We start from the raw sequence: 20,591 nt of genomic DNA on the forward strand, positions 1-20,591 counted from the left end.
CAACAAAAATTCACAGTTCTGCTTTAATTCAACAGTATTGATTAACAAGCCATAACAATAAAATCAAAGCACCAATGATGCAAAAATAATTGATTAGATAACTCCAATCATCCATGCACTCCCTCCCTCAGGCCCACACTACAAAGGAAGAGGTACAGTTAGTGCTAATGAACCATCATAACAAACTCCTGGGGCAAAATTACAGTATCAAAGTCTTTGTATGTTTGGTGAGAAAATTTTCCACTCTTTATGGGACCCTAACCTACTTTGTCAGAGGCATTCATAGAAGAGAAAGTTATTGGAATTAATTAACACATTTTCTTTGACTGCACTTAACACTTGGGTTATAGGTATCTAAAGATCAAACACTCTTGGCTGGTCAGTATTTCACACCCTTCATGTGGCCAGACTTCATCAAACAACAACCCAACACCAGTCCTCTTCATCAGTCATTTAAGTAAGTGGATTAACTGTTGATGAGGTTACATCATTTGCTGTAGCCAAATTTATAATGGGGAGGTGATCTAAGACCCCAATCATACCACCTGACTCCCTCCCATTATCTGGTTAATCCCCACTTAACCTATTTTTGTCAACACACTTGTTGAAAATAAATGAAATTATGTCAACATGGAAAGATGGCAAAAATCCAAGGACCCGGTCACCGCATATGTATAGTTCTTGCAAAATCTGAACATGATAACCCTGATAAACATATCTGAATTGTTGTTATACAGTGGATATCTGTGAGGCAATACTTGACCCGTGCAGACTTGACACAGAAAATGGGGGTCAAGTTTGTTTTTGTACCCAGTGCATCAACAAACCTGAGCCCCATTTAATATGTAAATGAACAGTACAGGTACACAGTAATCAAATCAAAATTAAAAAAGTATTTTGTGCACATTAATAAAACATGCGAAGTACAATAAAAATATTAAATTAATTAAAAATTAAAGAATAATTATAACACATATGGCTTTGGAGTGTTTTGTTGAACATAAAGGACAGCTAAATAAAGATTAAAAAATGCACTTATAAATATATATATTATGCAAAATGTTTCTAATATGTGTTCATCAATGTATTAATTCAAGCCTTATTTTAGAATTAAAGTAGCTACAATGTCTTTTAACACTAGTGTACTATTGAACATGTCTACGTGATGACTGTGGGTGCATCTCTCCCCGTCAGCTTGGAAAGCTGGGATACATCGAGTGCAATATCAATCAGTGGACGCAATACAACCTGCAAGAAGAACACAATAAATCGAGTGAATATTGCATTGTGATTTATTTGCATCGGGTATCAGACTTCTAGTTTAACAAAGTTTTAAGATTATGCATGCGCATTCAAGAACTTTTAAAATCCAAGAAGAAATAAATTATAAGTATCTTACTAATAATAGCAGGAATTACTCCCTTGTGTACATATATGTGTCTTCCAAGATCTTATGAACAACTTAGCAATATAATTGTCAGACGGCACTACCTTAAGCTAGTGAAATGAAATAAAACCTTGGCAATGTTTCAATATCTATTACTTTTATAAAAGAAATAAAATTTGGAATGTAAATATAAGTGTTGTTTCTCATAATAAACTTCTTAAATAAATGGAAGAAAAGTGTATCTAGAGTTATAGAGAGACAGTTTAGTTTTTTAAAATGCTTGATGAATTTTTCAAGATGCTCCCAAGCATAAGCTAAAATTTCAGTTCAAAATGTCTATTAAAAAGGGAAAGACAAGTGCAAGTATTGGTTGCCTAATTTCACTCAAATACCTTTTACACACCTTGAAAGATGAGCTATCGATTGACAAAACTGATATGAGTGAGAAAATAATTCTTATTTTTTTATTGTAAATCTTTATTAGATGTTTGTATTATTACACAGGTATAAAAGCTAGGATTAATTAATTAGGATAATTTAAAAGCTGTAGTGTTCGTGAATATGGAACACAGATGATAAAAGAATTTATTGGATTCATAAATTATGCTTACAACATGAGGAGGGCAGAAATAATTGACAAACAATATAATAAAATGGCAGTAAATTAACACCCCCTTATCTCATTATCTAATTAATCAGAATGAAAAACAATCCATAATTCTTAACACCACAGTAATATAGCTTGGTAGAAGTATTTTAGATACTTTATATACAGTCGTGCCTCATAAATATGGACACTTGTGTTTCCAAGCAAATTCTCCAGATTAATAAATCAATATATAAAATTGATAAATTGGTATATATATATAGATATAAATTATCCCCCCCCCCCCCCCCCCGATTTCATCTGAAAAGTGAAGTGTCCAGATTATTCGTGTCCAGATTATTGGGGTACAGATTATTGGCATCCGGATTATTGGTGTCCGGATTGTTGGCATACAGATTAAAGGCTCCACTGTATTTATATTTTCACATACATGTTCATGCACATCTCTCATTTTATATGTAAACAATAGTGGTACATGTAATATAAAAAAATTAAAATGTATTTGATGGTACAAGCTAACCTTATCATTTATAATCATTGTAGGTACTCTTAGTCTTTCAAATTTACTTGCTTGTAATCATCAGCATTGATTGTATTCAACATTAGCACATGAAGTATCCATTCATTTATCTATACAAAAATAGCTTTACAGCAAATTAAGGTCATTGTTTAAGTACGGACTTTGAATCACACATTTTCTGTTTTTTTTACTTATACTAAATTATATTCTTCATAATTAATTTTTCCCCTTTCATTTAATAATTTAATATTGTTTTGAAAAAAGAAAAGAGCATTTAAATATAAAGTTTACCAGTCACCATTAGTTTCATGATTATTTTATTTACCATGAATTGCAGAAGGCAGTTAGTAAAACATCATCAGAAACCCAAGGCCATTCTTGCATAGGTTCAATAAGCATATGCAAGATTGACCATGGGTGATGATGGTTGAAAAACTAGTTTACATAAGCCCTAAAGTGCAGCTATAATTTCAAACAGTTCGTGATATGTCACATAAAGAAATTCATGTATTTATATAACTTCGTTACTCAAGTTCTTAGAAAATACATTGTTATAAATATTAACGCACGTTTACGTCAATGTTTCGAAAGAGGATTATGAAATTTATGTCAGAACATATGAAATTCATCCAATATTAAACACCCATTACTTGGCTAACACTGAAAATCCCAAGTTGGGAGGATTAATTTTAAAAGTTTAATATTTCAAATTTCTTATTTGAAACCATTACAAAACCAGCTGCCACCATAATTATTATGTAATTACATCATGACATATCTGTTCTTGAGGTTAAAAAGACTAGCAGAAGTACAAGAGAAATTAAAAGTAGTTTTAAATCTTTTAACGTTGTGTAAGCTTTTAAAAATATCTTTGTTCACAACACTACAGTAAATAGTAATCTCAGGATAAGCTAAAACTTGATTCTCATAAAAATTATCTTTGTATACCTGCGGATCCATTTCATATTTAGCTGGATTGCTCTCATATCCCTCCAGATACATCCGAATGGTGGCGCCACTGCTTCCTGTCCCACTGAGGCGGAAAATGATGCGGGAGTCATCAGCAAAGATCAAACGAATACCCTACAGCAAAATTGATCAGGAAGTACAATTATAACACAATAATATTCAAACCGAATATACTGCTTCAAAATTATTGATTGCATTTTGATATTCTGATAACCTGAGTTGGTTTTACAATAACTTAATTTCGATTAAATTAAATCTGAATAGATAAACTTTCTTCATAATCAAGGCTCTAATCTGCATGCAAATTTTTTGTGGTCTTTACCCTTACACCATATGCTTAGTTTAATATACATTTTCACTGCTTTTTTTTTTTTTTTTTAAGCCTTCCATTATGATATATAAAGGTTTTTGGTAATTTTAACATAGTTAAGACTTTGAAATGAAGTTCGGATTTAAATTTTTCAAAACTTGTCATATTTGGTCTTCAATGGCTGTAAAAGTATTCAATAAAGCAGCTACAAAAATCCTAAAGCTTCTAATATTATATTGCAATCTCTCATATCTATATGAAATGAGAATTTCTAAAACTATCTGGGACAATCACATGAACTTGTAACCTAAAGTGTGACATGCATTCCTTATAACTAAACTTCAAGGAGACAATTTGCCAAGAGGTGTGAGTGTATATAGACAGACACTTCCTTTGATTGTGCGAGACCAAGATTTGTCCACACCTGATGATGTTTTCTTATTAATCTCTCTTCGTTCTAATGAAAACAGAAGGAAGTGGGTGGAGAAAGGTGTCGCAAACTGGGGAAAAGTGTCAGACAATGCTTGATATTACAGTCCTATCTGTCTGATATCTGAATTATTTATATAATTTTCCCACAATGAATATAAAGTTTCCAATTATATTTCACCCCCACTTGCAATGAAATGAATGAATACAGTTTGTTAACTTTTTTTCCAAATACTTTAAATTTCTGAGAAAAAAAAAATCACTGAGAAGTTACTTCCTTTTTTTGACAATTAACTCTTATTTTTATAATTCACACAGTTTGCATTATAAGTAATTATACATGAAGACAATTCAGTACTTAAGGTGTGTGTGGCAAATACTATTGTGTACCAATAAGCAACAGGATGCTGTCGTAAGTGGGAGTATGTACACTAGGTGTATGTGTTCTACATCTCGTGATGCTTCAAGTTGACCGCAATGAATGATGCAACCTGTTTTTCACTGAATTTCTGATGAAATATGTCAGGAAATGTTGAAGATGGGTGAAGAAAGAAGTGATGTAAATTGGGGTAGTGGCAGTAACCAAGGTCCTGTTTATTTGCTTCCAAATGTACTTAATATAACAGTGGTCAATTTATAGCGAGAAGGAGGGGTTATAATTTTAGCTCACCTGGTTCTTACTGACACTGTTGTCTACAGGGTCTGTGTAGGAGAAATTGTCTGCCTTGGCTAATGTGTAGGATTTGTCCCCAGAACTGAACACTTTTCCAATATTTGATTGATCAGCAACATATGCATTTAAATTTGCCATCATTTTATTGGCTGGATCAGATTCACAGTTTTCATAATCATATCTGTGTAAAACAAATATATTTCATAACAATTTTTTTTTCTCTCTCCCTCTCTTACAAAATGCATTTCAAGTACTTGAAGCAACCAAACTGAATTTCCATTCACAAGTCTTTCAGTTATTTTCAGACTTTCAGAATATTCTGATAATTTCAGCTTAATTGCTAACTTAAGTTCATATATATACACATGTATATTAGCCTCAAGTATGAAACATATGAATTTCTATTTAGTGCTGTTTTGTACAGGACCAAACTAAAAAACAACCAAAAAAAGTTCTAACAGAGTGAGATAATTAATGATTAAAAAGATTAAACAAAGAACCACCTGTAAATCTTACAATGTTTGTCAATAATGTAACTTTTTACTTGGCAAACAATGAGTGTCAGTAAATAAGTTTTACAGAAGTACTTTAACCATAAAGTGGGTCACTGATAAGAAAGTCTTCTGGCAATGCATGGCATTTGCCTTTACCATTGTGACAGTAATATAACTGTGCATCTCTGACAGTTACCCTATCATCATGCTCTCAGCATGAGGTCGTTTCAGAGCAGAGCATTCACAGTATGCAATTATCATAACCTGCTGAACTGATTACTAAAAGGAACAGGGGGGATTAGCTCATTTATTTTGGCAGCATTGCTTAATTAGAACATTATTTAAGGAATTTATTTCACTATTTTTGTTTCTCTTTTAGTGAAAATATTGTTTCTTATGCCTGTATAGTAATTATTATGTAATAATAAAACTTTGTGTTGTTCAGAAAACCTTGGAGGCATTTATTTATCTGGGTTTAAATATGTAATCAAAATTCTTTATTATGATAAATTATAATTTTACAACTGTACACAGGTACATCAATTATGAAGCTTACTTAAAGTGGAATGTGAATGGTTGCAGGGTATTTTATACAACTTATCAGATAAATAATATCGACATATACCATTAAGTTTGGCACTTTTCACTGGGATGTCTGAATTTTATTTCGTTCTCATTAAGATATTGTACATGGATAAGAAAAGCAATTTTAATCTTTTGATGAATACAAAATTAACTGGAATAAATTCAACCATTGAATGATGAACTTAAAAAATAGCACACTCAAAAAATGGTAAAGTGTAGATGATATCATTCCAACACATAAAATTTTGTTTGGCTATATGAATCAGGGTCATATTTAAAACTTCCGTGAATTTCTACCTGGATTCCCTTTTCCAATAACCTAGCTTTATCTTCATCCACATTCTCTGACAAGGAAGTAATCTCAACTCTAGTCTAATAGATAAGAATTCTGTCCCTAAACAAACAACACTTTTATCTTAGATATTGACAAATGTCATACCAGTTTCTCACAAATACTGGTACATGTATCAATTTCTCCCAAATACCATCTTTTCTCAATATCATAGCAATTACAAAACATTCAATTGTTTGCTGTTGTATATTGTTTATTGTTTGAATATTTTTGTTCAAAGAAATCCTGTCATGACTATGCCTATTTAAATCTTCTTTTATATTAGTATACTTTGTATTACTTCAAGTACCGGACATGGTAGCTAGTGGTTGGGCACTCACTTTGTGATCGGAAGGTTCAAGTTTGATTCTCATTCCCCCTGCTACATTAAACCAAGGACATTTAATATAGGTAGCAACTCTTCCTTGACAAAGCACCCAGCATTAGAAGTGAAAGTCATGGGTCTTTCCAAGGAGACCTTAAAAACCAAAGTCCTTTGTCACAGTAGTTGTTAATTAGTAGAATAAAGAACCCTCACTGCTACAGCAAAAAGTGCCATGCAAAGGTCAAAATTTCTGGCACTTCACCCAAAGCAGGTGACATCTCTGCATGATCGAGTGATAAATTCTCAAATAGGACAATATTGATATACATGTAAAACACACACACCCCCAAAAATTCCTGTTATTTAATTTTTGTTCTTTTTCTATATTTTATACATGACTATATCTACTATAATATGTATATGCACATTCTGGACAAAATCATACGAGTAGCCTGAAACAATTTAGAAAAAACTTTTATTGAAAAACTTTGATTCATTTTAGATTTGAAAAAAAAAATTTTTAAGACCTTCCCCCCTTCTTTCCTCTTTGCAATACAGGCCATTCCAGCTTTCTGAAACCCAACTACCCTCAAATACTAATTCATTCATGTACAAATACTATAAGAGTGTATGTGTTGTATTTATAGTAAAACTTGATCATTTCTAAGGATTTTATGGCCATGTGTTTGGTTCGAAGCCCATACACGTTTAGGTTACTTATAGTCACTTAGTTCTCTTCCAAATCATATCTGCATGAATTCAGCTTGCATTGAATTTTTAATTTATTTTTTTTTTTAAGTAAATGCTGGCACAAAGCACAAATTCAATTATGCTTTCAAATACATCAGGATGATATCGTCATTTTGAAGTTTTACAATTAACATCAACTTTGACGTTAAGGAGGGATTCTTCTCATAAGAACACTTATTTTTTATATTTAAAAATCAATGAAATTTTCACAGAATCAAAGAGACAATATCACTAAGTGATGGTATCAGTTAGATTAAATTTGAACGTTTTATATTAGAGGCAAGGTCAGGTCAAGGTCAGTACCTTTTCCCTGGACATAAATAATAAAAAATTACTATTGCCAATCATGCAATGCCTACTTCTATTTCAATAAATAAAATGTTTTTCTTTTTGCATAAAGAGATATTACCATATAGGGTCTATAAGATGATATTACCAAATTGACATAAATAATTTAACTAAAATGGATATTGGCTAATCCGAATTTTCTCTATTTTTCTTAAAATTTTAAGATATTTTAGTTATTTTTATATGCTTCCTATATTTAAATTTTTCCTATTTTCACATATGGTAAATTTGTTACATAAAGATACAAAATGATATAAAAACAAAAAGTTTCGACCGTTTACTAAAAGAGAAAAAACACTTTTTACGGATTTTTGGCTCAAATCTGAACTTAGATTGGAAGCTTTTAAAAGCTAACATAATTGTAGTTTGTTGGGAAAATCATATTTATTTGATATATTTTAAAACTTTAGTCCCTTATTATTAATTTAACTTACATTAAAAAATTTTCTCCAAGTCTTTGATTGTGTAAAAATCATAACTAAATTCATTGTTCTATAATTATTTTGAGAGGCAGAAAAGAAGATATTTTCATATGCCGCCATTCCGCCAAAAATATAGTCACTGCTAGATTTCAAACTCAGTTTACCACTTCTATTTAAAGTTGTACAATTGTGATGAGGAAAGAAAAATATGATCTTTTAAATCTCTTACATCTAAATATATAAAACATATATTAAGCAAATATACTTTGAGTATTTCATCTAGTCAGAAACCAGACAAGAATCCCTCCTTAATTGAAATTACAAGTTATCTCCCCCACTGTGTTGTACAATCGACTATTTCAAGTAAACACAGATTTTCTTCTTTTTTATGAAGATCGACAATTCAAACATATTTAGTAATATTAAATTGTATTTCTACATTTGGCTCCCATTACTGTATCTGCCCTTCATAAAAAGATTCTCAAAACTTGAATTTTGGAATAAACCAGCCTGTTAATATTTTGATCAAAACAATTTCTGCACTCTTTCATTAGCATAGATTCAATTCATATGCTATACATACAGCTTCCTTTTTGATGCCTCGACTGACAATAAACTAATAGACAGGGTCATTTGACCCTGTCTAAAAATAACTAATGCTTTTACCATCAGTGCTTGAAAACAAATTGGTTTTAATATTTTACCTTAGGTATGTTCGCAGTGGTTATATCTAAATGTATCTCTATAGGTGCAAATTAACTTTAATAAGCTGTTCATTAAGCTTTAAAAATTTAATACATATGACAATTGCTCTTTTTTCCTAGTTCTGAAGCACCAAGAGCACCAACTGGAACATCTATGGTACTGTAAATCACTTTTTATTTGTGAGAACTTTATTTTCGCATAATTACACGAGACAGTGTGCTCACGAAAATTTCATTCTAGTGTATTTTAGTATTCCTAAAGATTAAATAGAGCAATAACCACAATTCGTGAAAATTTTGTCTCGCTAATTAAGAGTAAATGGCTATATCGCGAAAATAAGGTGTCACAAAAATTTAGTGATCTACAGTACATGTATTTACAATGTAAATTACCCAGACTTCTGAATCAGTAGGAAATGTACGAATCAACTTATACTTGCCTTGTATAGAAATTCCTTCCATATGTTTGCCAGTGATTTTTTATGCACTGTTCCACACTGCAGTTCTGATTGGCTAGGACAGACAACCAGGCCAGAACTGCCCAGAGTCCATCTTTCTCTCGAATGTGGTCAGACCCTGTACCAAAGCTCTCCTCACCACAAAGGGACAAGCGTCCGGCATCCATCAAATTCCCAAAAAATTTCCATCCAGTGGGAACTTCAAAGCAGGTCTGGTTTTTGGTTTTAGCAACTCTGAAAATCAATGTACTTAGTTATTTATTTGCTTGCATAAATCAGTAAATTATTATCTAAAAGAAATGCTTTAAGTGAAGAAATAATTTTAAAGACATTAACCATCCATGCAAGGAGTGTTTGGATCTTAAATGAATTTCATGTACACTGTATTGCATACTTGATTCAAAACAACTTCATTGTAAATATCACTTTCTGTATTTACCGTAGTATTATTTTGTGCTAATCCTTTGGAATATGTGCGTATTGTACTTTCATAAAATAAGGTTAATGCGTATTTTGTTAACAGTAATTTAGAATTATGTTTTGTGGAAAATTTTAATTCTTAGTCTCTCTGTTCTTCTCTTTGATCACTGTGAGTGGAAAATTGTTTTGTTGAAAGGAAATTAAAACAAGATTGCAGTGCAAATATTTTTGACAGTAAAATAAGCAGGTAAATCAGTTCTAATGAAGCTTCATTACAACTGCACTCATTTAACACTCTGGGATCAAAGCTACAAATGATAAAAATTATGTTCACCACAAAAAAAAAAAAAAGAATAAACAAGAGGCCCATGGGCCACAGCGCTCACCTGAGTAACTTTGGCCTTGCTGTTTTTCACCTGATTTCCCCCCCCCCCCAGTACTTATTGTGGCCCCGCCCTATCCCCAAGGGTCATGATTTGAACAATTGGAATCTACACTACCCCAGGATGCTTCCAAGTAAGTTTCAGCTTATCTGGCCCAGTGGTTCTTGAGAAGATTTTTAAAGATTTCTCCTATATATTTCAATGTAAAAATTGGATTCCCTATTGTGGCCCCGCCCTATCCCTGGGGGTCATGATTTGAACAATTTAGAATCTACACTTCCCCAGCATGCTTCCACACAAGTTTCAGCTTTTCTGGCCCAGTGGTTCTTGAGAAGAAGATTTTTAAAGATTTTTCCTATATATTTCAATGTAAAACTTGGATTCCCTATTGTGGCCCCGCCCTACCCCCGGGGGTCATGATTTGAACAATTTAGAATCTACACTACCCCAGCATGCTTCCACATAAGTTTCAGCTTTTCAGGTCCAGTGGTTCTTGAGAAGAAGATTTTTAAAGATTTTTCCTATATATTTCAATGTAAAAATTGGATTCCCTATTGTGGCCCCGCCCTACCCCCGGGGGTCATGATTTGAACAATTTAGAATCTACACTACCCCAGCATGCTTCCACATAAGTTTCAGCTTTTCTGGCCCAGTGGTTCTTGAGAAGAAGATTTTTAAAGATTTTTCCTATATATTTCAATGTAAAACTTGGATTCCCTATTGTGGCCCCGCCCTACCCCCGGGGGTCATGATTTGAACAATTTAGAATCTACACTTCCCCAGCATGCTTCCACATTAGTTTCAGCTTTTCTGGCCCAGTGGTTCTTGAGAAGAAGATTTTTTAATGACCCCACCCAATTTTTGTATTTTCTTGATTATCTCCCCTTTGAAGGTGACCTGGCCCTTCATTTTTAAAATTTAAACTCCCCTTCACATAAGGTTGCTTTGTACCAAGTTTGGTTAAAATTGGCCCAGTGGTTCTTGAGAAGAAGTCAAAAATGTGAAAAGTTTACAGACGGACGGACAGACGGACGGACAGACGGACGGACAGATGGACAGACGGACGGACAGACGGACGGACGACGGACAACGGGTGATCAGAAAAGCTCACTTGAGCTTTCAGCTCAGGTGAGCTAAAAATAACAAATTTCTCCCCAGAAGAACATGATTTGCTCAATTTTCTCCAATAAATTTTGTCCAAATTCTTTGCATTGTGATATTTCATCATATTGTCCAAATTCTTCTATTAAATTGTGACACTATTTCATATTATGTCTGCCTTATCACTAACCTGTCGACTGCTCCACTTGTTGGCATACTTCGGGCATAACCTTTGACCCCCGTCTTTTTGAAATATGGGATGCATTCCAGATAGTGTGCCAAAACAGCTAAGGAATCTGATGGGGTCACAAAGAAGGCATTCTTTCCCAAAATCATGTTTCTGTCCTGTTAATTTAAATAATTAATTTAAAATGAAAAATAATTTTTTTGCAAAATATTGGGCAACTAATTCAAACCAGTCTGCCGCCAGCATACAAATTAATTTGCACTTTCACAAAAGAATGTTTAAATTTTACAAAAAATGCCATTTAAGAATCTTTTCAAACTTCAAAATAAGATATTTTTTTCAACTTTGTACGATTCAAATTTGTTTCTGTATTATACAAGAATTTCTATTATCATAAATCAAAACATTTATTCTATATATTGGTAGTTTAATTGACACGATGATGATGAGAAGACCACAACTGTATAGGATTCATATACAACATTCCATTCTTTAAAGGCTTAAAGAGACGATGTTTCCTAAATAAAATGCATTAGTCAAAACACACTTACACCATCTCCATCAAATGCAGCACCAAAGTCATGTTGCCCTTTAGCCATTTCTGCCACCAAATCTGCTGCATAGGTCAGATTAGGGTCTGGGTGTTTTCCTCCAAAGTCTTCTAGGGGGATACAGTTGACCACACTTGATTCTGGGGCACCAAGCTCTTCACAAAATACTTTTTTAGCATATGGCCCCATAACTGTAATAGAGAGAATGGTACAAAGTATTAAGTTAAAATTTTAATTAAAAAATACTTTTAATTTGAATTTAAAGAACTTTTTTACTTAAATTGCAAAAATATATGTTCAACACTTCATAATTAACAGTGTTCTTTAGTACATATATTCTTTTTATTGTATATAAGTCTAACCAAACAAAACCTTACTACAAATTAATTTTAATATCTGAAGTCTTTTAATTATCGCGATCATTTATTTTTGTATGCATGTACTCTTATTATATTTTTCTTCTTATTCATTGTATCAATTTTTTTAAATTTCAGAAACCATTTGGTTCAGTTCTTTATTGGTAAATCACATCTTAATTCGACACAGAAAAGATCAGACAGATGTTTAAAAAACACTAAATTAAACACTTCATTGGAAATATTGAAGATCATTAATTCATTTAACAATGTGAGAAACAAAAGTCCAATGACAAGAAAACAATCTGACATTTTCTTCTTTAATTAATTAAAGCCAATATGGAGATCAAGGAAGAACATGTCTTGGCTATATTTTAGTTTAATATGGAAAATCTAAGAAAAAGATACCTGCAAATATGACATTTTTTGTCAGCTAGTAGAAATTATTATATTAACAGGTCCACAATAATTACAGTACCAAGACTTATGGATTTTTTTTATAACTATCATTTGCTTATATTTGTACTTTTTTGAAGTTTGAAATTTTCATATATTTTAAAATGTTAAATAATATGTGAAACATAATACCTATTATAATTATCAGCCAATTTTTAAATGTCTTGGGGAAAAAAAATAAAACCTTAAATATATTGGTTTGTAAAAGTATGCCATCATATCCTGATCATTTTACAATAAAACAACTTTTAGAATGATATATTATTACTGGTACATATGGATTAATAGATTGAAAAAAAAAAAATTCAAAAAAACCTCATGATAGAATCTAAATATTTTTTAGCAACAATAAAACATGTGCAATTGGTTTTACAAATTTCTATATCAATACTTTTTTTAAGTATCCTATGTCCTTAATTAAAAAGATTCTACTGTATTTTGTTAAGCTGATGACTAATGTTAAAGCAGGGTAGGGTAGAATATGGTTTAGTCTATGTATACAATTAACACTGGCATCATGAGTCTGAAGATAAATATGTCTGCTATATGATGACAGTTTCTGGGTTTGTACCCATACTACGCTGTAGTAAAGCATTATGCAACTGACATGTGTAATTTTCTGTAACCCCCTTGTACCCGTCATCAGATGAATATTATGTGGCTTTTATCAACAGCCAATCAAAAATAAGCAAGATTTCCCCATAGCAATTAGGAAGATATGATGGTCCAATCACTTGGGTGGAAATATATAAATTGATACACAACTTGTTTGACAGCTAGAGGCAATGATTAATTAATGTGATTTTGTAAGGAGATGATGTCTACATTTTGTACAGTTTGCTTCTTGGTTTAGCTAATGAACCCAAAGGGTAAATGAATATTAATATTCTTTGAGAGTAGCGAATTAAATGCCCATATTAATCAAAAACAGGTCAATATTCTTTTTTAAATATATGAACGAATTGTACCTGATTCATTTTCTCTAATTAATTTGCACGTATTAATTAAGATTTATGTAAGTCAACTGGTATTACTTGAAGTGTCATATGATTATGACACCATACCTAATAACAGTGATCAAAATAGGAATAACGATAACATCATAATTACATACCAGAGTTTAAGTAATCTTTACAACAGCAAGTGAGATGAACATGATCTTTTATTTTTTCCAGATAGGGGAATTTAGCCCATTAGAATGGAAGAAATCACATGTACGAAAAACTATAATCCTTTAGGTCCTCCTTGCCTGGGGTCAAAACCAATTCAATCTTGCAGAAAAATTGTATTTTTATACATGTACTGACATGCGAGGTACAACCATCAATTCTCATGGTCCATGCAAGCATTTATATTTTCTTCGTGCTGTAATATGCGAGAGATGTATAGGAAATTAGAACATTTTACCATCACAACTATTTTCTTTTTGTTGGATATTGCAGCAAACTGCACAATAGACTAAATTATAGTGGTCAAATTACTGCATTTTACCTAAAAAATGTGGTACATGTACTGTATACATGCAGGGTTATTTTTCACCCTTTCACACTTCGAAACAATATTGCCCCATTTTAAATTTGCCAAAACAGTTGTATTAAAGAGATAATGCTGTCTTCTTTGAATTTGCCCCATTCTAATTTTGCCCACTTGCAACAAGGGTCAAAGAAACAAAAATAAAATGGAGAGGAAAATTTCTCTGTATACAGTATTTATTATCCTAAATAGGTTTTGTTTGGAATTCAGTACACTGAAATGGGCAAAGAAAGATAACTCTTTTCATCAAACAGACAAATTCAGGGAGTATTTTGAAAAAAAAATAGCTCTACATGTTGCAGTTACACTGACCTCCATTCATGGCATCAATAAGAACTTGTTTTCCTGAGGACAGATAATTTTTCAATAATGGAAAGTCAAATATCTCCTTCATATACTCCACATAATCTGACACAGAGTCTATTATCTGAACTGTGAATTCTCTTCCATCAACTGTGTACGTAGACTGGCTAATTTTAAATAGGTCAACATTCAGATCAGGGCAGATTTTGTATTGGCTTATGCTCTTTGTTCTTTCAAATATTCTATTGGTAACATTTTCTGGAGCAGGACCTGAAAAAAAATTACAGAAAATATACATGTATTATAGACTATACAATGACTGGGAAAACTTCAGTGTATGAGCAGGCCAATTTAGAATGCATTTAATAAATCTTTGCATATCATATTCAAATATGTCAAATTTCATATCTTAATTCATTGAAAATCATTTTTACCCTCATACATGTATTACATTGACTACTATCACAATTATAAATAGGGTCACTCAAGATTATCTTCATCATGAAGTTTCAGCTTAAATTATTCCCCTTTTTAAAGTGCCAAGCATTATAGATGCAGCAATTTTTTTTTTAATGAATTATCTATGATAGATGGAATCTAACAAATAAATGTGTGTCCATTCATAGCATTTACCTCCATTTTCTGTGTTATATTTTCCTCCATTTTCTGTGTTATATTTACCTCCGGTTTCTGTGTTATATTTACCTCATTTTCTGTGTTATATTTACCTCCGGTTTCTGTGTTATATTTACCTCATTTTCTGTGTTATATTTACCTCCATTTTCTGTGTTATATTTACCTCTGTTTTCTGTGTTATATTTACCTCCCTTCTCTGTGTTATATTTACCTCTGTTTTCTGTGTTATATTTATATACCTCTGTTTTCTGTGTTATATTTATCTCCATTTTCTGTGTTATATTTACCTCCATTTTCTGTGTTATATTTAATGCCAAAATCAGCATCAGGACCACCGGGGTTGTGACTGGCTGTCAGTATAATTCCTCCGTTAGTTTTATATTTACGAATTACACAGGATACAGAAGGTGTTGACATCAAGGCATTCTGAGCCACTATTACTTTCGATACCTAAAATAAGCAAAATGATACATAATTTTTTTTGTTTGCATTTTGTGGCATCATGTTTGAACTTTAAGGACATTATAGATTATAATAAAAACAATTAACAGTTGAATATAAATATTCAAATATAGCTTTTCAATGGACAGTGTTGTTTATTTCTTAAAACATTGCTTAATAGTTGTTAATTTTAGAATACTATATATACAGTCAAACCTCGTTATCTCCAACTCCATGAGACCAAGCAAAATCTTTGAGATATCCGAGGATTCGAGATAATGAGGGTAAAATACTTGAAGAATAAGTGGATGGGACTTCCAAATCATTTCGACATAACCATGGTATTCGAGATATCAGTGTTCGAGATACCGAAGTTCAACTGTATACTTTTTTTTAGCGGCTATCATGCTGCTTCTTGTCTGTTTATTTATGTATATGTATGGTAATATTTGATTAAAACTAATACATGTTTAAACACTAGAACATTAATTCATGATTGCATTAATCAGTTGAAGAGGATGATTGATATCATTTGTTGATATGATAGAAAAATCATAATTTGTTCCATTCCGATGCTATTTTTACCATCTGAATAGATATTGATGAAAGGAAAAAACATGTCTATAGACCTGCTTTAATGATCATGTGTTTTTGTATGTTTTGCACTGTAAGACTCTAATCTACACATGTATTACGAACAATGTAGAGAGTTCTTGGTATTAATATGGAATAAAATTGGAGCAAAAACAGGGTTGATAAAATATGTGTTGAATTTTACCCTTATATGGATTTTTTTTAGTTGGATGACACATAAAAAACTCCCAAAGGTTTGCCATGATTATAAATTTTGTGTTCACTTATTTTCCTTACAAACTATTTTATACTCCCCCTAATTGAAATAAAACAAATCTGCTCCATCCTGTTACATTCTTCTTCCCTAATGGACATATTAAGCTTCATTTGGAGCAAACTTGTACATGGATTAAGGGTTAAAAAATTGTGGTGAAGGGCTCTATGTTTAAAAACTGGATAAAAACTGTTTCTGTTTACAGTATTCAAGTAATTACCCCTTATGGTGTCAACATCATGAAATAAGAACCCAAGACCTTGCCGACTAGGTGACTTGACCAAGGCCACATAGTGGCCGAAGTCAGGTCAAGTCAGCAAGTAGGCCAGGGCAAAGGTCAATCCTTATTTCACCATATTAGGCCAATTCAACTTAATTGATAGATCATCATCCCCCCTGCTCCTCAGAAATTGGTCCGCCCCAATTTTTTTTTATTTTTGCAAGAATTATGTTTTCCGGAAATTTTTCGTGTTCGATTCCGGTATTTATATTTCAAAAGTATTTCCAGTTTAGGAACATCAAGAACCGCATGTCAAGAAAGAGAAATGGTTTTTATTATTTCTCATGTTGTGACAGGCGTGAACGAAAGAAGGGGTTGGTATGCTTCAAATTTTAGTGATGAAAAAACAATCATTGATTTCTACAATGATTTTGTGAGCAGAAATATTGACAACAGGCCACCCCAACCTGACATTCAGACAGTGAGAATTACTGTCAAAATCGGACACAAAAAAATGGATAAATAAAAAATAAAATCCTCCCAGCCGCCCCATATTTTTTGGTGACCCTGGATGATAATCTACTAATTAAGTTGAATTGGCCTTACTCTCATACGGGGTGATCAACTGTTTTATCATACTGATATAAAATGGAACAATTTTTGTAGCCCAATTTCTAAACTTTATATTAGACACGAAAATTGTTTTCTCCTGATTGCAGGAATGGTTTTCGCTTGTTAAGTGGTTTCTGTTTCACCTTCAAGTCTTGTAAGTTTTTGTGACTGTCAGTAACATGCATCAATGTTATAAATTCCAGCGGTTTTTTTTTCCTTATATAACTGGTACCGATAAACGGTACCATTCCCAATGCCAAAAAACATTAATTTTTCCCAATTTTGAGACTAAAATTTCCCAAATCAACTGCCAAGCAACATACTACGATGACATCATTATTTCTTTTTAAATGAAACATTGTACAAGTTGACTAATAGTTTCACTTCCGCTGAAATCGAAAGTAGAGATTAGTCGTAATATGGTGGGACCTGTGGTGTAAACAGTGTAGTGTCATACATTTTGACAAATTGAAAGCATGAAAATGCGAAAATAAGGGACATGGATATGAAAAAAAAAATAAATATGTGTTGTTTATTCTCTGAAACACGGAGCATTAGGTAATGAGGTTGGAATATATGCAAAATACGTTTCATTTGGTTTAAATGACAGAAAATTCTCCTTTTTTCTACTTCAGTGCTATTTTTCCCAATTGAACTGGTACCGGACCCTTTCCCAATGGGTAGAAAAAAAATCACTGAATTCCCAATTACTATTCCTGAATACAATAAAATTCTGGTGCAGATTTAAAGAGCCAAGTATGCATTCCTTGAATTTGACTTTGTAACGAAATTCTCAATTAATGAATGATAAATCTTATGTCGTGTAGATTCTGTATCATAAATGGAGGATGATGTACATTTCATAATGGCATTGTTTTTTTAGCAAATAATCATTAATGTATGCATTAAGTTGAATTTAAACTGAAGGGATTTTTAATTAACAGGTTATTATTGAGCAGTCAATATTTATAGTGACCAGGTCGTTATATTCTACATGCAATGATTCTTAGGTCATTATTGCACTAAACAGCACTTTTTGGAGTCAATATTGAGTTTTAAAGCTTTCTTACAGACTGATCAAATATGAGTATTCTCAATAAACGTATAATTATTATAATGTCATATGTGCACTGATTCAGATACTGAAAGTCTCAAGTGGATAGGCATCCATAATATGTTGTGGCAAGGAGTTCCAGAGGGAAATAGTGGCAGAAAAAATAAGTCTTGGTAACTTTTGATGTGGCAGAAAGTTTGTAAGAATTGTTGTGAATGTCCTCTTGCTGATATTGATATTCTGGCTATAAGAGACATTTTCTAACTGTGTTGTGTTGAGGTTTATACCAAGACCTAATTAGATTATATATATGCAATTCAGCAATCTACAAACTATGTGAGTATGCCAATAAGACACTTTGGTGGTACATGTATTTGCCTGCAAAAAACTTGCAAACCAAAATGGGTCCTCTGACTTGGCTACATACCCCATTAGCTGCACACATTTTGATGATGAGTAAAGCTGCTTCCTTCTCAAAGTAGCGGCCATCTCCTCCTACTACTAATGTCGATCCTTCTATTTTATCAAGACCTCCTTCCAAAGTACTCTGCACAAAATTTTCAGTGTAATTTTTCTGCAAGTAGACTTTCACGGCCTTTCTCAGTCCACTTGTCCCTGGCTTCTGACCCTCAAATGGAGATGTAGACACTGTAGTTGAAGAGTATGACATTGCCGCAAAGTATAACGTGCGAAGCTAACGCAGAAACTGGCCTTGACAGTCACCTCTACCGCATATAGGAAATGAGTCATGCTACGTAAAATTAGAACCGCTCCAGACCAAATATTTTTTTTCCCGAAAAAATGCATATTTAAACGTTATCTTGGTTGGCAACTGGTACAACAAATTAATAAAGTTCGTCCCTGTTGTTGTTGACAACAATGTAAATCAAAACTTCAGATCATTATATTTACTACAACTATAAAGTCTGACAAATCTGTGTGAAAATGGAAAGGAGGTTGGTGGGGCGGGGGGACAGGTCAGGCCTATATATATAGGGGCTTGTCTTCCGGATTGTTATTAAATGGAAAACTTGTAGAGTTTATGTATATAGGTGTGGTACGTCTTTTTTAAAAGTATTTTTTTTCTTGACTGAAAGTGTCAGAATCTTTATTTTAACAACTTTTAAGTGTATTTAAAGCAGATTCAAAATTTTATTAATTTTTTTTTTCTACATTTAACAATCCGGAAGACAAGCCCCTATGGTCCGGCCCCTAAAGTTAGTCATTTGATTTGTAAGATGCGTATTTCTTTAAATCTGGTATATCTGGTATTCAATTTTTGAAAGCCATAAAATATCCAGACCACTATGATATAACACCGATGTAATGGGACTGAGTGAAGTAAGATGAACATACTTGGTGAACTAAGGATGATGTGTACCCTAATCTGAAACTCTTTAATACGGAAGCCGGTAGGTGCCAGGTAGAAAAAAAATTCTACATTGCGGGCGCCAGATAATTAACTGGCGGCCGCCAAATAATTATCCGGCGGCCGCCAGTTAACCTTCTGGCGGCCGCCAGATCTATTTATCTGGCGACCGCCAGTTATTTATTTGGCGGCCGCCAGATAAAATATTTTTCCTACCTGGCACCAACCGGCTTCCGTACTTTTAAGCACCCACAAATACACAATATCATGTTTAAGTTGGTTGTGATTTGCTGACATGTTCATTTATGAATTAAAACAGTGGCGGATTTGGAGCCCTCCTTTTTGTGACCCAAAATTTAGTAAAGATAAATAAATCAATATTTGTTGTTGGAGATTACTTTTGTTAAATCAGGGACCTATATACTTAGTATATAGGTCCCTGGTTAAATATATAAGTAGGAGGAGTTATCAAAAAGTTCGTGGACTGATACGATAAAATTAATACTATGTATTCTGTTCTTACAGATTTATAAGAAACATAAAACAACAAAAGTTTAAGAATTATTATGTTGAAAATTTTAGCTTGATACGTTGATAATTTTCCAAATTATTCTAAAATAAAAAAAACATTATATGATCACCCGGCGCTGTCGCCTTTTAGTTTCATATGACGTCCGACAACGTCATTGTTTCTCAATGTCTGCTCTCTCCCTACCTCATACACTTGTCTTGATGAGATTACCTGGAGTTAAGGACATACGCAACGTACCTTACCTACTGATAATTTTTCCAGATATTTTTAATTCAAGA

The 20,591-nt window shown here is 32.6% G+C and overlaps 2 protein-coding genes across 3 annotated transcripts in view; both read right to left on the minus strand.

Moving 5' to 3' along the window:
* LOC133190419 (calcium homeostasis endoplasmic reticulum protein-like) overlaps positions 1 to 19,921 on the minus strand; it is a 74,050-nt gene extending 54,129 nt beyond the window's left edge. Inside the window, exon 1 of the mRNA XM_061326047.1 lies at positions 19,917 to 19,921. The gene's annotated coding sequence lies outside the window, so the exon portion shown is untranslated. The remainder of the gene's footprint in view (positions 1 to 19,916) is intronic.
* LOC133190421 (phosphoglucomutase-1-like) lies at positions 10 to 19,151 on the minus strand. 2 transcript variants are annotated; one of them, XM_061326048.1, is made up of 9 exons: positions 18,840 to 19,151; positions 15,526 to 15,688; positions 14,612 to 14,872; positions 11,955 to 12,145; positions 11,407 to 11,561; positions 9,295 to 9,546; positions 4,893 to 5,076; positions 3,463 to 3,597; positions 10 to 1,248 (listed from the first exon to the last, which is right to left on the minus strand). In XM_061326048.1, exons 1-9 carry the CDS (start codon positions 19,080 to 19,082, stop codon positions 1,159 to 1,161), a joined length of 1,674 nt encoding a protein of 557 aa, XP_061182032.1. In that variant the 5' UTR covers positions 19,083 to 19,151; the 3' UTR covers positions 10 to 1,158. The 2 variants fall into 2 exon arrangements, with proteins under 2 accessions (XP_061182032.1, XP_061182033.1); XM_061326049.1 differs by lacking the exons at positions 15,526 to 15,688; positions 18,840 to 19,151 and adding an exon at positions 15,236 to 15,251.
* Positions 19,922 to 20,591: the final 670 nt, after the last annotated feature.

The sequence above is a fragment of the Saccostrea echinata genome, unplaced genomic scaffold (genome assembly GCF_033153115.1).
Source record: "Saccostrea echinata isolate AGI-Se365-2 ecotype Australia unplaced genomic scaffold, CSIRO_AGI_Sech_v1 ptg000022l, whole genome shotgun sequence".
Classification (NCBI taxonomy): domain Eukaryota; kingdom Metazoa; phylum Mollusca; class Bivalvia; order Ostreida; family Ostreidae; genus Saccostrea; species Saccostrea echinata.